The 17,119-nt window shown below is 35.6% G+C and overlaps 1 protein-coding gene across 1 annotated transcript in view; it reads right to left on the bottom strand.

Annotated features, from left to right (window-relative positions):
* PJA2 (praja ring finger ubiquitin ligase 2) overlaps nt 1–17,119 on the bottom strand; it is a 74,076-nt gene that overhangs the window by 24,430 nt on the left and 32,527 nt on the right. Inside the window, exons 5-6 of the mRNA XM_015140547.3 lie at nt 7,414–7,599; nt 2,673–2,855 (exon numbers count right to left, since the gene is read on the bottom strand). Of these exons, the coding sequence (XP_014996033.2) occupies nt 2,673–2,855; nt 7,414–7,599 (369 nt within the window). The remainder of the gene's footprint in view (nt 1–2,672; nt 2,856–7,413; nt 7,600–17,119) is intronic.

Here is a 17,119-nt window from a genome sequence, read left to right on the forward strand (position 1 = left end):
TCAATTTCTTACAGGAAGACAGAGAAGTTAAGGAGTTATCAAACAAAAAACAAACGGTAGAGTTGGGATTTGTCAGTATCTAAAACGATGATTTCTCTGTGTCACTTCCTACCACACCAAGCTATCAGGTACTCTTTAGTATTCTGAACACTAATGCAACTTGTAACTAATGCAACTAATGAAAACAAGTAAATAAACTTGATAGAGGACTTTTTCCATTTTCCTTTAAACTAAATTAACGAACCAAAAGGCTTCACTTTTTTCCTAAGCAGTGGTGAAATGAAAAAACGTGTGCCAAAGTTTGACCTCAGAGACAAGAACTGCTGCTCTTTGCCATGGCTTTACCCATAGCATGCTATTTTAATATAGAAATGAAACCACATTTTCATTTTATCAACCTTTAGACATTGCCACATAAATTAATGTAGTACCATATAAGCAAATAATGAGGTGCGGACATAGAGCAACCTTCAAAATTTGTGTCTTAAAATTAATGCTAAAATGTTTCTATAATTTAAAAAAAAAAAAAACTACTTTGAAGCTCTGTACAGTTTTAGACCATTAGTAAGGTTTCTAAAACCTTAACACAACAGCCATATCTAGAAAGATCATCAGTGAACTAGAACCTAAAGTAATAGTTTCTCAAATTTAAGTTCAAATTATATTCAGAGGCTGGGCACGGTGGCTCACACCTGTAATCCCAGCACTTTGGGAGGCCAAGGAGGGCAGATCACTTGAGGTCAGGAGTTTGAGACCAGCCTGGGCAACATTGTGAAACCCTGTCTGTACTGAAAATATAAAAATTAGCTGGATGTGGTGGCAGGCGCCTGTAATTCCAGCTACTTGGGAGGCTGGGGCAAGAAAATCACTTGAACTTGAGAGGCGGAGGCTGCAGTGAGCCGAGATCACACCACTGCACTCCAGGGCAACAGAACGAGACTCCATCTCAAACAAACAAATTATATTCAGTAAAAACTTCCATTATTCCTTCAAATTTTTAGGTAAAACAACTTTTTTGGAAGTTATTTGGAAATATGTGTCCATACCCTGAAAAATACTACGTATCTTAGTAATGTCACCTCCAATTATTTGTCCTAAACGAAAAACCAGAAGTATAGAAAAAGTTTTATGCAGGATGGGGAAGAAAAAGTTCACTGCACTATTTCAATGAGTCAAAAATCCGTTAAATCTTAGTGCCCCTATAGGAAGGAGCATCTTCGTAACAGAGCTGTAAAAAATTATTTTTAGAGTCTTGAAAATGTGCAACAGAAAAAATTCCTTCATATGAAACCATAATTGCCTCCCAACATGCACAGATGATGCTAAACAGATGATTCTTTCAACTGCTGAACACTCTGAGGAATTACTTTGCATAATGGAGACAGAAGACTTCCGAATTAACAAGGAGTGCAGTAAAAAGGTAATGGGGAGACAGAGAGAGGAAGGAAAAGAGAGAAGCATCAAGATCAGCAAGACTGGGACTAGGTAAAGCCGCTTATTCTTCATAATGTATGGGAAGCCAGAAAATGTGTTTTAAAGTATGAGAATGTTTAAGGTAGAATTATAAACTGCATGGCTGTAATGAAATACCATTTCTACTTCCCCAAAATGGTAATAAAAGTCTGTTCTCCACACATTTTTTTCCCCCCTTGGGAAGTAAGAATAGGAAAGGGCAAGGAAGATCTCAAGATGTTCAGTTTCCCTTCTAGAACAATCTGGAGAAGTACAGAGAAGTAGCTAGCACACACAGAAAGAGAAATTAAAGACACAAAAGAGAGCTTAAAACATATGTTCCGGAAACCTGAAGAGATTCAGGAGATATACATGAGTTTTTTCTTATTTATTTTTCTGAATTTTCTGTAAAGGAATTTTAACTGGAAAAACAACACAAATTCTTAAAAATATATTTGTACAGAGAAAGAAACAAGGGTAAGTACATCAAGATATCTTTTTTGCCCCAGAAAAAGTAAAAAAAAAAGGGGGGGGATCAGTTAGGACACCTTTCTGCATCTCAATAGTTACCTGCTTCCAGTGGGCTACTACACACTTGAAAGACACTATAAACCAAAACAGTTAAATTCTGAGCATTGTATCATAAGTAGTAACAATTTCACAATACAATTCACTTATATGTTACTTTCATTTGAAGCTGACTATTCTTTGTCAAGCATAAAGTAAATTAAATGCTTTCAACATCTCTTGGAAAGTAAAATTTTATCTTCTATATTTTACATACAGAGAAGGAAAAGGAAGAACAGGGAAGGAAAACTATTCTTACGGTTTTCTGATTCAACCACAGGTTTTAAAATTCAAGTGGTATTCATTAAGAAGCTATTTTTGAAAGAATTACGCTAAGTACTACAGGGCATATAAAGCAAAATTTTAAAAGTCAGAAATCTAAAACTCAAAAAATGTGTATAAGTAACTAGGATATAAGGTGAGCTTCAAGAGAGCTAAAGGTCAAAGGAAGAGGTCACTGACTGGAGGAAGCAAGAAAGGGTCCAAGTTGGAAGGAACATTTGAAATGAGCTTTGAAGAAGAGGAGAACTAACAGATGGGAAAAATTAGAATATTTCTTAGCTAGCAGAGATTTAATTTTCATAATTTAGAATCATGAACTCATTCTACTCAAAGAGTCTAATTAAGCATCCTAATAAAATCATGCTACATACCTCCAATCCACATCTAAGTCTTCACTCACACTGGAGTCATCCTCCAGGTTATTGTTACCATCCAACATGAAAGCTGGCTGTGCAAATTCATTGGCAGGTTCATTTCCCTCATCACTGCTGCTTTCATTGACTTCATTGTACTGTAACCAAGGAATTTCTCCCTCTTCCAAGGATGTCTGTTCCCTAGTACAAACATTTTAAAGGAAGAAAAAAATATTATTTTAAAACATACCGTAACACTGTCTTTAATTCTATTCCATGCAAGTGGATTATGTTGAGTTCTAAGCTCTTGGTACTTTTATAAACCTAAAAAACTGTCTTCCTTAACTGCAGAATTATGTAAAAAAGGAAAGAAATTAGTATAGGGTCATATGTATACAGAAATAGTTCCTAATTACATAGGAACATATTTATTTGATTTACAAATTATCTATGCTCTGTTTTCTCCTTCTGTAGGAGAAACATAAGAAAAATCCATCCCTGACTATTTGAATTTTAAAACACTGCTCTTGAGTACTTTCCCTTCACAGTTAAAATCTGAATTCCTTAACCTGGCCTTCAAATCCTTGCATAACACATTCTTTCTGTTCAGCCCACTTCTCCAACAGCATCTCTCATCACTCTTCCCCCAGCTACTAGGCTCCTACTGTTCTTTCTACTTTTGCAACACATGGAGAGCATTTCTACCTTGGGGCCATTTGCTCTACCTAAAATGTTCTTGCCCTGAATGTTTACCTAGCTACTTTCTTTTTGATGTTCATGTCAGATTATAAGTCACCTGCTCAGGGAGGCCTATCTTGAACATTCAGTTTAAATAGCTCTCCAGTTACTGACTACCACATAACTCTGCTTATTTCAATTATAAAATTTATTTTTGCTTAACATTTTCTTATTTGTTTACTGTCAGTCTACTCCTAATAGAAACTAACTAAACAGGAACAGAGACACACAAATCAATGGTACAGATCAAGAAAATAAGGAGGAGATAAAGGAAGCATTTCAAAACAGGAAGAAAAAAAAAGGACTCCTTAGGCTAGGTGCAGTGGCTCACCCCTATAATCCCAGCACTTTGGGAGTCCCGAGGCAGGCAGATCACTTGAGGCCAGGAGTTTGAGACCAGCCTGGACAACATAGTGAAATGCTGTCTCTACTAAAAGTACAAAAAATTAGCTGGGTGAATGCCTAATTTCAGCTACTCAGGAAGCTGAGGCATGAGAATCACTTGAACTCAGAAGGCAGAAGTTGCAGTGAGCTGAGATGACACCACTGCACTCCAGCCTGGGCAACAGAGACAGACTCTGTCTCAAAAAACAAAAAAGGACTCAACAACAAAATGTATTGGGACAACTGCGTATTAGGCTGTAGGGAGGGAGGTTAAATCCCTTAAATAAACTTTAGCTATACTTTTTTGAAGTACATGTGCATATGCACCCCCACCCTCACTTAAACAATGAGTACCAGAAGAGTCATGAGAGAAAATTTTACAAAAATTTCAGTGTCATTCTAAGTATGATATAAAACCCTGAAGTCACAAACAGACTGATAAATTCTACAACATTCACATTAAAGAAAACACTCACGGAAAAGTCAAAACGCCCAAAATTTGGACACAAAATTCAAATTGAGAAAAGTGAACTATAATACAAGAGAGACAAAGGGCTTTTCCTTAATAAATAGAAGCTTAAAATGTAAAAACAAACCATAAGAAAAACATCAATATATATCAACAGAAAGGAGGCAAAGGTTATATTTGGTTGGCAGAAAAGGAAATTCAAATAGCCCTTAAATATATAAAGAGAAGCTCTGCCTCATTTATAATAAGCAAAACGCAAATTAAAACAACTATGTTTCAACTATTAGCAAAAATAAAAAATTCTGATAATATCCTGTGTGTTGGTGAAATTTTGAAGAAAGGCAACCTATAGAGTGTTGGTAAGAAAGTGACAAATTTAAGTTCTTTGTAGGGAAACCTGGCAATAGCTATAGATTAGGTTTATGCATACTCACTGACCTAGTGGTTTGGCTTCCAGTTGTTTCTCCTAAACAAGTATGCACAATGTGTTTTTTTTTTTCTTCAGCATTACTTACAATAACCAAAACTGTCCACCAAATGAAACTGGTATACTCATTTAGCATTATACAGTAAGTCCTCAACTTTATAGACAGCTTCTTAGAAACTGTGACTTTAAGCAAAACAAGGTAGTACTATGCAGATTTTTAAAAAGAATAAAGGAAATCTACATGCATGAATATGAAACAATCTAAAAAACAGATCTATAAACAAAACAAATAACAAAAGCAAGGTGTACACATATGTCTACACAATGTGCTACCGGTTGTATAAAAAAAAATGGAATGTGTACACATATATGCTTTTATGTGTATAGAAGATATTTAGAAGTTCAAAAAGGAAGCTGGTTATAATGGCTTTAAATAAAATCTAGGTTAGAAAAAATAAATATGTAATCATAGATTCATCAAAACAAGGTTGCCAGCTCTAAGAGCAAGTCTAAGGATGAAAAATGTGTGAGTAAAACCATAATTTGGCACTATAATAACGTAAAAGACTAATTTTGAAAAACTGGGCTTCTTAAATTACCAACATTCAATATCTCTGCTCTTGCTTTTTCTTTTGCATAGAAAGTTCTTTCTGAACCCTAATTCTCATCTTTAAGAACTCAGCTCAAAAGTCAATTCCAAAGAGACATCGTCCCTGACCACTCTAATTAATATCTTCATTATTTACCTTCTTTCACATTACTGTTTTATTCCCTTCACAGTAATCATCACAGTGTGTAATGTACTGGGTTTGTATCTTGGTTATCATCTGCCTTTCCTACTGCAATGTAAGCTTCATGAAGGAATGTTATTTGTCTTGTTTACTGATACACAACTCCAATATCCAACACAATGCCTGGCACAAAGTAAATGCTCAATAAATATTTGCTGAGTGAATAATTACTAACACAAATGACATATGGATAATTTATACTTAGTAAACTAAACTAACAGTGATTAAAGGCAATCAAATATAAAATCATGAGGCCAGGCGTGGTGGCTCACGCCTGTAATCCCAGCCCTTTGGGAGGCCAAGGCAGGCAGATCATCTGAGGTCAGGAGTTCAAGACCAGCCTGGCCAACATGGTGAAACACTGTCTCTACTAAAAATACAAAAATTAGCCAGGCATGATGGTGGGTACCTGTAGTCCCAGCTACTCAGGAGGCTGAGGCAGGAGAATCACCTGAACCTGGGAGACGGAGATTGCAGTGAGCCGAGATCGTACCACTGCACTACAGCCTGGGCAACAGAGAGCAAGACACACCCTCTCTCTCTCTCTATATATATATGTGTGTGTGTGTATATATCTCATGAAGAAGAAAAAAGTGCCACCTCAACCTACCACTGTCAAAACCAATTATGTTTGTGAATTTCTCTTTATAGATTTTTCTATATATTTTATTTCTAGATTTTCTTATAGGATTAATCTCAAACTGAAAATGTATATGCTTCAAGAAGTACAAGTTTTACTATTAGTCTAGACTGAAAAAGTTTTTCCTAAAAAAAAAACAAAAAAACATAATTTACCAAAATAGTTCCCATGAGAGACTAAGAATTAGAACCAATTATCATAGAAAAAAATTATCATCAAAAAGATATTCTCCTACAATAAAACAAGAGGCCTAGATGGTTTCACAAGTGAATATTAACAAACTTTAAAGGAATAAATAAACTAAGCAACAGATGCAAAGGACAGAAAAAGAAAAAGAAAAGCATAAACATTCTTTTAGCAAAGCAAGTACCAAACTGATACTGAAACAAAAAACTAAAAGACAATTTGCATCTAGAAATCTCAATATAAAAATCCCATGTAAAATATTAGAATCCAGCAGCCCATTAAAATAACAATAAACCATGACTGTGATCAGATTTGGTTTATTTCAAGGAGCAAGGGAAGTTGAATATTAGCAAATCTAATTATAGAATAATTCCTCATGATCAGGGCAAAAGTGAAAAATCATCATGATCATTTCCATTGATGCTAAAAAGACTTTAATAAAATTCAACAAACATTCTTGCTAGAAACCCATAAAATAATAAAAGGTTGGAAGACAGCTACAACCATTCATTTACATCTTGTCTATGGCTACTTTTATACTGCAACAGTAGAGGTGAGTGGCTGCAACACAGACTGGACACAAAGCCATGAATATTTATTATCTAGTCCTTCATAGTATGTTTGACAACCCTTACAGTACTAGAGCTTTCTCATTAAAATGAGGAAAGAACAAAAATGTTAATCATCAATCACTGATATTTTGGAGAGATCATACAATGCAATTAGACAAGATTATGAACACTAGCTTTTGCAACTAACTTTCTCCATTTCTGTGAATGAATCACTGATTTCCCTCTTGAGGCTGTCCTTTCTCCCTTAAGCAATGACAGTACTAATTTACCCATTCCTATCTTAACCAAAATGACATTTTAGGTGCCCAACTTTTCTTATTAAAGCAAAGTGGAGACATACATTGTGTCTCAATAGAGGATACTGAAATTATCAGTGTTTTCAACTTAATTGTTCTTTTTAAAATACCAAAAGCATAATGAAAAAATCAGGGGGTCCTATTGGTTCTACATAAGGCTTATAAATACAATTAACAGCATATCCAACATTTGAATGTGATATATACCACTCTTGTACAATATACAGAAAAATAAATCTCACTATTCTCAACATACCCTTCCTGAAGAGATAATTCTTGGTTTTCTTCTTCAGGGCCACTGCTATCACTCTGTAGCTCAGGTTCATTCTCATCTTTTCCTGGCAGAGTCTCCCAGCTTTCATCACTTGAGGATTGATCTTTTTCTGTACCAGAAAATCGATGAGGCAAAGAAGCAGACCATTCCCCATCACTGCATTCAGAACTGTAAATCAGAAGAGAAATAAACTATCATTATGTGTTCAGTTATTTTTATCATTTGGGGTGTTAACTAGATGATACGGTTTGGATCTGTGTTCCCACCAAATCTCATGTTGAACTGTAATCTGAAATGTTGGAGATGGGGCCTGGTGGGAGGTTACTGGATCATGGGGGTGGATCCTTCATGAAGAGTTTAGCGTTATCCCCTTGGTACTGTTCTTGCAATAGTGACTGAGTTTTCACCAGATCTGGTTGTTTAAAAGTGTGTGGCACCTCCCCCCTCACTCTTTCTTGCACCTGCTCCTGCCAAGGGAGAAGTCTTGTTCCCCCTCTGCCTTCCACCATGATTGGAAGATTCCTGAGGCCCCCCTAGAAGCAGAAGCCACTATGCTTCCTGTACAGCCTGCTGAACTGTGAGCCAATTAAACCTCTTTTCTTTATAAATTACCCAGTCTCAGGTGTTTGTTTATAGCAATGCACGGATGAACTAACACACCAGACATCACAGTATAGAGTGGACTGCTGATGCCACACATGCTTCGTTAGGTGTTAATTCAATCTTTAGACTATTAAACAAATAAATGCATGCAGCAGAGTATGACTCTTTGAAAAGAATATGGCACATGGCAAGTTATGGAACATATCACTTTACTTTTTCTTTCACTACATCCATGGTACCTAGATAGCGGCTTGTCAGATTTTAGACATATTTCTAAATAAACTTTTAAGTACAATTTGGTAATCTTAAATGCTACCTGGAATAAATGTAAGTAGACTTACTGCATATCTAATATGACTATAACAACTTTCAAATTATATAGTGACAACTAATGACATATTTTCTATGAATAAATTTCTACTATTACCATGTAATAAAAAGTTAACTGTCTTTTTTCTTCCTTTTTCCCAAAGAACTTTTAAAGAAGTGACATTCAAATGCATAAAAAGCAGTACTGGCAAAACTTTACTGTCCTTAGGTAGGACCGTGAATACGAAGTAAGTTTCAGTTCAGGCCGGGCATGGTGGCTCATGCCTATAATCCCAGCACTTTGGGAGGCTGAGGTGGGCGGATCACCTGAGGTCGGGAGTTCGAGAGCAGCCTGACCAACATAGAGAAACCCCGTCTCCACTAAAAATACAAAATTAGCCGGGCGTGGTGGTGCACGCCTGTAATCCCAGCTACTCGGGAGGCTGAGGCAGAAGAACCACTTGAACTCGGGAGGTGGAGGTTGCGATAAGCCAAGATTGCGTCATCGTACTCCAGCCTGGGCAATAGAAGTGAAACTCCCTCTCAAAAAAAAAAAAAAAAAAGCACAGAAAATTACTTTTTTACCTTTAGTCAACTTGGTTACATTTAACTACTCTTAGTTTTTAAAGAATTAGTCATCTTATAACTACCAAAGGCTAAAATATTACTTATTAGTGTTGAAAGTAAGTCTTAGATGCCCCCTCCAACCATATCAACCATTCTGGTTAAGAATCTCCTCAAAGATTTCTCTATGTTCACTTGACTTGGAAAATCAAAAATAACAATTTTAGTTTACATTTTTGAAAGGAAGTGATAATTGGTAGGAAAATTATATTTTAAAATGATGATTATTATGTCATTAATATGCAGTTAGTGATTTCTTTTATTAGCAGATGCACTCAAAAGATCAAGATGCTATTAACAAACAGTAGCACTAATCTAAGCTCTGAGAAGTTTAATAGAAGCAAAAATATAAAATCAATTGCCAATTTCCAGTAAACAATGGATGGCAGGGCACTAACATCCCGGAAAAGGAAAGCTATAAAACCTAGGCATAGCAACTAAAAGGTGTTCTTTCAGCTGGGTCTAAGCCAAAGTTCCTTGTATTCTGTACAATTTTCTGTGGCCCAAAGAATAATCTAATATAAACAATTTCTAGACTTATGTAAGTGTAAAAATCCAACACAGAAATTTGTTTTAAAGGAGCTTATTCAGCTAAGTTTCCTTGACTAAGAACCTTATAAAATTCAAAGCTAAATTACCAACTCCTATTGTAATATGTCTTTAACAATTAGGGCAAGATTTCTACATAAATTTGTGGCAATTCCTAACATATATAAAAGAGAAGCTCATTTAAAAAAAAATAAATTTCACTCAGAATATGATCCTGTCCAAAGAGGTAACGTAAAAAAGCCCTCACTTTTCCATATTAATCAAATAACTCATGGAGTATCTCTAAACTTCAATACAAGAGGAAAGTCTATGATCAATAATCAACAAGCCTATTGAATTGGCAAAATTATGGATTTTTTGGGAAAGTTACGGATTGGCAAACTACTACAGGCTTGGGTTCAAACCTGGCTCTGCTGTCTGTTTTTTAATGGTCTGTGAGCTAAAAATGGGTTTCACATGTTTATCTTTAATTCTGCCTCTTAGTCACCAAAGCCTAAAATATTTACCATCTGCTCCTTTAAGAAAAAGTTTGCAGACCCCAGGCCTATATCATTATTACTCATGATACCTAACCCTCAATGCTAAGGAGACAACTTTTAAATGTATATCCCCAGTCAGCCCCAACCACCACACTAAGCTTTTCCTATCACTAACTACCCTCTAAGCATTTTAAGATTTTTCACCTTCCTTGTCAAAAATTCTCTTATGAAATTCATCTGTCAGATGAATCCCTCTCTTGATTTGTTATCTTTTAATGTTATCACCATGCTCTCATTCTGCAAACACTTATTTTTTGACTCTTCACAAATTGCCCACATTCAAATCCTTTCTTACTTTCCATTCTTTCTCTGCACAATGGCTCTTATAGTCTAGCTCCTTTTTCTCCGTTTCTCCTAAAATGTAAAACCCTGGTTCAAATGCTTTTCTCCAAATTAGACCTATATAGTCAATTATTAATTGGTGTTCCTAAATTTAATTCCACTCCCTCAAAATGCATTCCGAATACTACCATCACTTCAATTTATATATCAAACAGTACGTTTATAGTATTACTCCAAAAAACCTTCAACAGCTCTTTTTCCCTAATGCTACATACAGCTTTAGTTTCACAAACAAGCCATTTGCCTATCATTCTCACAATTTTTGTGGCAGTTGCACATTTACCTTCTGTCTTAAGGTATGATAGTTGAGAATACAGGTCCTGAAGTCAGTTTGCCTGGATTTGAATCCACTACTTATTAGCTATGAAAACCTCTCTATGCCTTTATAGTCTCACATATCAGGTGAATAAAACAACAGTATTTAATAGTTCACTGGGTTCATGTAAAGGGTATATGAATTAATATATATAAAAAATTTTAACAATGCCTGATAAATAATGAGCCACCAATAACTGTTAGCAAATCTTTTTTTAACATTTTTTTTTTTTTAACTCAAATACATTTAGTTAGGATAAGCAATAGCCATTAAGTCCTGGATTTGATGTGCTACCTATATTTTACTTTCCATTAACATGAATACATAATGATTAAAATTAAAAACATTGTCTGTGTACCACTTAATATATTTCACCCACTTTGGAAATAGTGGCCTATAGAATAAAAAGTTAAATGTCTTTGAACAGCACTTATAATTTACTGCTATCTGATCCCAGTACTTTCTTGCATCCAACTCATGAATGCTCTATTTCAAACAGTGTCCTCAAAGTGTGAACTTTCACTACAACCATTCCTCTTGCCATCAGGAACATCTTTACAATCACTTCACCTTTTCCCCACTTCTAGGCCCAGATCAGACTCTATTTCTTTCAAGACCTTCCTGTATAAAATCGCTTATCTTGTTTTTCAATTATTTCATGAACTAGACTTCTTGTTTACTCAGTGCAGCTCACTACAACACAGCTGCTTCTTTAACATTGCAATTATTTTTCATAATAGTGCAGAGAAATCAAAGGAAATGGGTACTGAGAAAAGACAAACGGATGTGGAAATTAGGAGGTCACCACAGACATTAAAGAATATAGGGCCGGGTACGGTAGCTCACGCCTGTAATCTCAGCACTTTGGGAGGCTGAGGCAGGCGGATCACCTGAGGTTGGGAGTTTGAGACCACCCTAAGCAACATGGAGAAACCTGGTCTCTACTAAAAATACAAAATTAGCTGGGCGTGGTGGCGGGCGCCTGTAATCCCAGCTACTCAGGAGGTTGAGGTAGGAGAATCGCTTGAACCTGGGAGGTGGAGGTTGCAGAGAGCTGAGATGGTGCCATTGCACTGCAGCCTTGGCAACCAGAGCAAGACTTTGTAAAATAAATAAATAAATAAATACATACATACATACATACATACATACAAAAGAAAGAAAGAAAGAGAAATAAAATTAGCCAGGCATGGTGGTGCACACATGTAGTCCCAGCTACTCAGGAGGCTGAGGCAGGAGAATCGCTTGAACCCAGGAGGCAGAGGTTGCAGTGAGCTGAGAGTGCACTGCTGCACTCCAGCCTAGGTGACAAAGCGAGACTCTACCTCAATAAAAAAGAATATAGAAATAATATTAGGAATTGGATTTCAAGGCAGTAAGAAGAGTAGAGAGTGACAGAATAGAGGCATTAGGTATGGAAAACTTTTTCTTAAAACTCAGCGGTGAAAAAGAAAACACAAACAGGCAAATAACAGAGAGCAAGAAAAAGTAAAGGTTTTCATCAAGATAGAGAAAAACTCAAGGTTGAGAGATAGAGGGAAGCAACCTATGAGTAAGGACAATTAGATGAAGTATCAGAAATTACTACAGGCACAGAATGAGAGGGGCTACCTCTCTTCATTGAAGAGGAAATTAAAAATACAAATAAATACTACTATCCCCTAATATGGAGAAGAGGAAAATAAGAAAATTCACATTTATACATTTTTAACTTCTATAGGAAAACAAGAAACGAAGTTAACCACTAGGAGTACATGGAAGGAAAAACAAAAAGGGAAAAGATTTAAAAATCACTTTTTCACGCCTGCAATCCCAGCACTTTGGGAAGCCGAGGCGGGCGGATCACGAGGTCAGGAGATCGAGACCATCCTGGCTAACACAGTGAAACCCCGTCTCTATTAAAAATACAAAAAATTAGCCAGGCGAGGTGGCGGGCGCCTATAGGCCCAGCTACTCGGGAGGCTGAGGCAGGAGAATGGCGTGAACCCAGGAGACGGAGTTTGCAGTGAGCCGAGATCGCGCCACTGCACTCCAGCCTGTGTGACAGAGTGAGACTCCGACTCAAATTAAAAAAAAAAAAGAAAAAGAAAAAACATCACTTTTTAAGAAGGAAGCAACAGAACAAACAGGACACAAAAATGATCATGGAATAGTGAAGATCCATTCGTTCTAGATTTTAAAAGCGGGTGAGTGACACATTTAAAAGTTCTCCAAGCAAAAACTAAATTAAGTACTACTTTGATCTTCATATGATCCTTCACTGGTACTGACCCCTTTTAGCACTTAAGAGTTGTATTTAAAATGCAGATGACTATAATTTACTCAAATGTCACACTGTATACACTCAATTGTGAGCTAAAAAAACTTCATATACAGAATGAAATTATAGACAAAATTTATGTACAAATCCTAGGCAGAAATAAGCTATGGAAACATAAAACCAACCAAAAGCAATCTCTCATTCCATAATTCCCCAAGGTACTTGTTAGTTTGTTCTTCCTGGCATTTATCATAGCCATAAGAAACTCAACTATAGGAGCCTAGGAAAAAGTGAAATTTTAAATATTTTGTTATCTGACATAATCTAAACATTTTGGAACTTTTACCACTATTAACACTGAACTGTAATGTCATACAGTGATACAAATGGATTATGTCCAAATATATGTCTGCTTAATTTTATTAATAAGGCCAAGATGGCTATGATTTTTGAATTGTGCCTGCCTTTTGTCACTTTCTGGTCTTTTTCCTTAATATCAGGATATTGTAATCCCATGAACTCCCTAGCATATCTGCAGAACAAACACATTTACACCTGATGTATTCCTTCCAAACTTCTATGAACTTGAAAACAAGATAAAAAGGTTTGCTAAAATGTCAGCGCATGTGCTTTAAGATCTGTGCCTTAGCTGCATATAGATGTTTTATTTATTGTGGGTAGTACCAAGTTCTCAGAGAAACTCTTTCTTTGTGGCTTTCAGGTAATCTACACAGAAGAGGAAAGGTACTTAATTCAGCCTCACAATATAAATATGTATATTTTGTCTTCTTCATAAAGCTAGTGAACGTTATGGGAACAGGGACCATTACGATTTGCATTAACAGGGCACCTGGAACAAAGTCTGGCACTTAAGAAGATTTCAACAAATCTTTTAATGTATCATATCGAAGTCAACTAAATGGCTAATAATCATTTTATTTCCCAATAACTTCAACAAAATAAGTTGTCCCAACATTGTATCTTAAGTAAGGTTTTTTTAATTTTAAGCAAAGTTAAGTCCTAAGAACACAAAAATTCTGCAAGAAACCCCAAGTGCTATAAGGAATGGTCAGTAGATGGCATGCCTCTCTTCAAAGCAGTTAGGCCCAAGGTTAAGATGTGCTAGTATTGCTGAAAGGTTTTTTTTAAACTCAAGATCTTGTCCTCAAACAGCTACTAAACTTCTCAGGGTATACTTCAAAAGAGCAGGGTACTAACCTTAGCTCTTTGGTCTAATTCTAAGTCTGGTAATTATATGCTGCCTATTAAAATTCCCCTTGGAGTCCTAATTTAATAAGGTGGGGCTCAGTTCCTGTCAAACAACTCAGAGCAATGCTACTGGCTGCAATGCTTATCCCATAGAGTGTAACATTTCAGATGTGATTAAGTGATCATTTAGAATTTTTCAGGGAAGAAGGCAATCATTAATTCATTAAAATACTTTTCTACTTACAAAGAATATATATTCCATATTTTTTAAAAAGTAGCCAAAGTTCCTATATCTGAAAAATGCTGGTCAGGTGCAGCGGCTCACGCCTGTAATCCTAACACTCTGGGAGGCTGAGGCAGGTGGATCACTTGTGGTCAGGGGTTCAAGACCAGCCTGACCAACATGGTGAAACCACATCTCTACTAAAAATACAAAAATTAGTTGGGCATGATGGCATGCCTGTGGTCCCAGTTACTCAGGAGGCTGAGGCAGAAGAATTGCTTGAACCTAGGAGGCGGAGGTTGCAGTGAGCTGAGATCACACCACTGCACTCCGGCCTGGGCAACAGAGAGAAGCTCTGTCTCAAAATAAATAAATAAATAATAAAAAAATTAAAATGTCACAATGAACTTTAGTTATATTCTTGATGAGTTCTACTTTGGCTATTATAAGCATGACAAAAAAACTTTTCAAGTATATCAACTTTTTAAGCTTTACAAAGAAAACTCAAAGTTCACAGACTCAAATTAAGCAGCAGTTCTTATACTTTCCATCCAAAACCTGAGAAGACTAGTATCACCATTTCTCCAATCTATTAATACAAGAAATAGGCAGGATGACAACGAAACATCAGGGAGATGAACAAGGGCAAAATGAAACTAAATAGGAGTGTACAGCTATTAAATTCCAACCTTTAGCTGGCACCATATTAAAAAGGCACCCTGGCAACTATAATCCTTTGCAGGGAATTAGGGTAGAGGAACAGGAAACATCAGCATAGAAATGGAGTTTCTGTACAGAAATAGAACAGTCTGTACAGAAAACTGTCTGTACAGACAGTTTGAGATCCTAAAACATATCTTAAGGCTATGGATAAAAATACAAGTACAGTCCTAGGCAGAACCATTATCCTTTAGAATTTATTCTGATTCTTTAAAACAAAACAAAACAAAAAACTTTTAAGTGTTTTCAGCATTTCAGTGTGTCTTAAAGAATGATCCTCAAGTAGTTCCATCATTTTGGCATACCCTAACCACGGGCTCTGTAGTTAATACATTACTAGCAATTTAAAAGGACAAAGTTTCTATTAACTGTAAATGTCTTTTTCCCATCTACACATTGTGCTTGTAAAAATATATATATATATATGTGATATATATATATATATATATACACACACCATGGTTCAGAATATTGACATCATTTAAGAAAAAAAATTAAAAATAAATAAGAACAACCAGAACTACAAATCACTAAGAAAATACCTTATAACTATCAAAAGTCCAGGGTCCTTTCAGGCAAAGAATACACTTCTACCACTGACCACCCCCAAAACAAAGAAAATCAGTTTAAAATCCAGGAGCCAGGAAGACCCTTTCTCTAGGGGTTGGCAAACAACATAACAATTTCATCAACTTCATCATAAGACATTATAACCGACTACAAAAAGCAAGCAGAAGAGAGGTATTTATTTTGCCCAAAATGACAAAGGTACAGCCAAATTAAATGATTCTCCTTAAAGAAGAAAAAGTGTAACTGGGGGAAAAAAATACAAGTACCTTACACTTTCAAAAAAATAAATTATCAAAGACTGTAAGTTTTGTCTTTTTAAAAAAAAATAGTAACCTAGAGGTATAATATTAGAGACTTGCAATCTAATTCAAAATCTTAGGGCTGAATGTGTTTTGGAATTTTTATATATATTTCCCAGATTTAGAAATACTACTTAACAATCCCCAGCGTGGTCCAGGCCAGCACACAGTAATCAAACATAATCATGTTTCTGTAGTAAAATATACAAATATTTGAAAAAATACCCTCATTTCAATTCAGATCCAGATCTGCTTATCCAGGAAGTAAACATCAGGTCAGGCTTTGTGTCCAATTCCTGTTTTTAGAAGTGTGGATACTGAATAAAAGACTGTGGGCTTGAACTGAAAAAATCTTTACCCTTAGCTTAAAAACAATATATCATACAAAAATTACTTACTAACCCTTAAAGTTTACAAACTTTGAAAGAGTAGCAGAAATTACATTTTAAATATTTTTTATAATAAATTACACATTCTGTATTATAGTAACTTAATTCATATGTCCAAAGAAAACCAAATGAATTGTTTTATGACATGAATTAAAATGCCTTCATATTCAAAATGGTATATTTCTTCCTTTATAGTACTTTCTAGCTAAAAAAAACCACACAATTATTTCTACTAGCTAATAAAATCTTGCAATTGCACTGTAATTGAGCACTGTCAGGGGTGCAACTAGCTTACAAGGACTCATGAAAATCTGGACACTGAGGTAATGGAAATTCAACAACTGAACAAAGAAATTCTCCATTTTTTTCTTGTTTCTATTGTCTTATGGTTTGGAAAAAAAAGATACAGGTTTGTAAGAGCAATCAGAATGTTTATTATAAGTTTTATGTTCTCTTGAAAATAGCAAAGAATAATGGTGAACAGTCTCTGGAATACCTAATCAGGCACTCAAAGCCCAGCTCTACCATTCAGTTGCTCTGTGACCTTAGGAAGTTATTTAACGCTCTGTGCCTCAGTTTCCTTATTTACAAATGAGGGAAATAATGGAACCTACCACACAGAGTTGTTAATGAGAACTGAATGCTAAGAAAAAAATAAGTAAAAAATAAACTTAGCAATAGGAAGACCACAAGAAGAATAGATAAAGAGGGAAACAGGTGATATTAGTAGCTACTG

This window comes from Macaca mulatta, chromosome 6 (genome assembly GCF_049350105.2).
Source record: "Macaca mulatta isolate MMU2019108-1 chromosome 6, T2T-MMU8v2.0, whole genome shotgun sequence".
Taxonomy (NCBI): Eukaryota; Metazoa; Chordata; class Mammalia; order Primates; family Cercopithecidae; genus Macaca; species Macaca mulatta.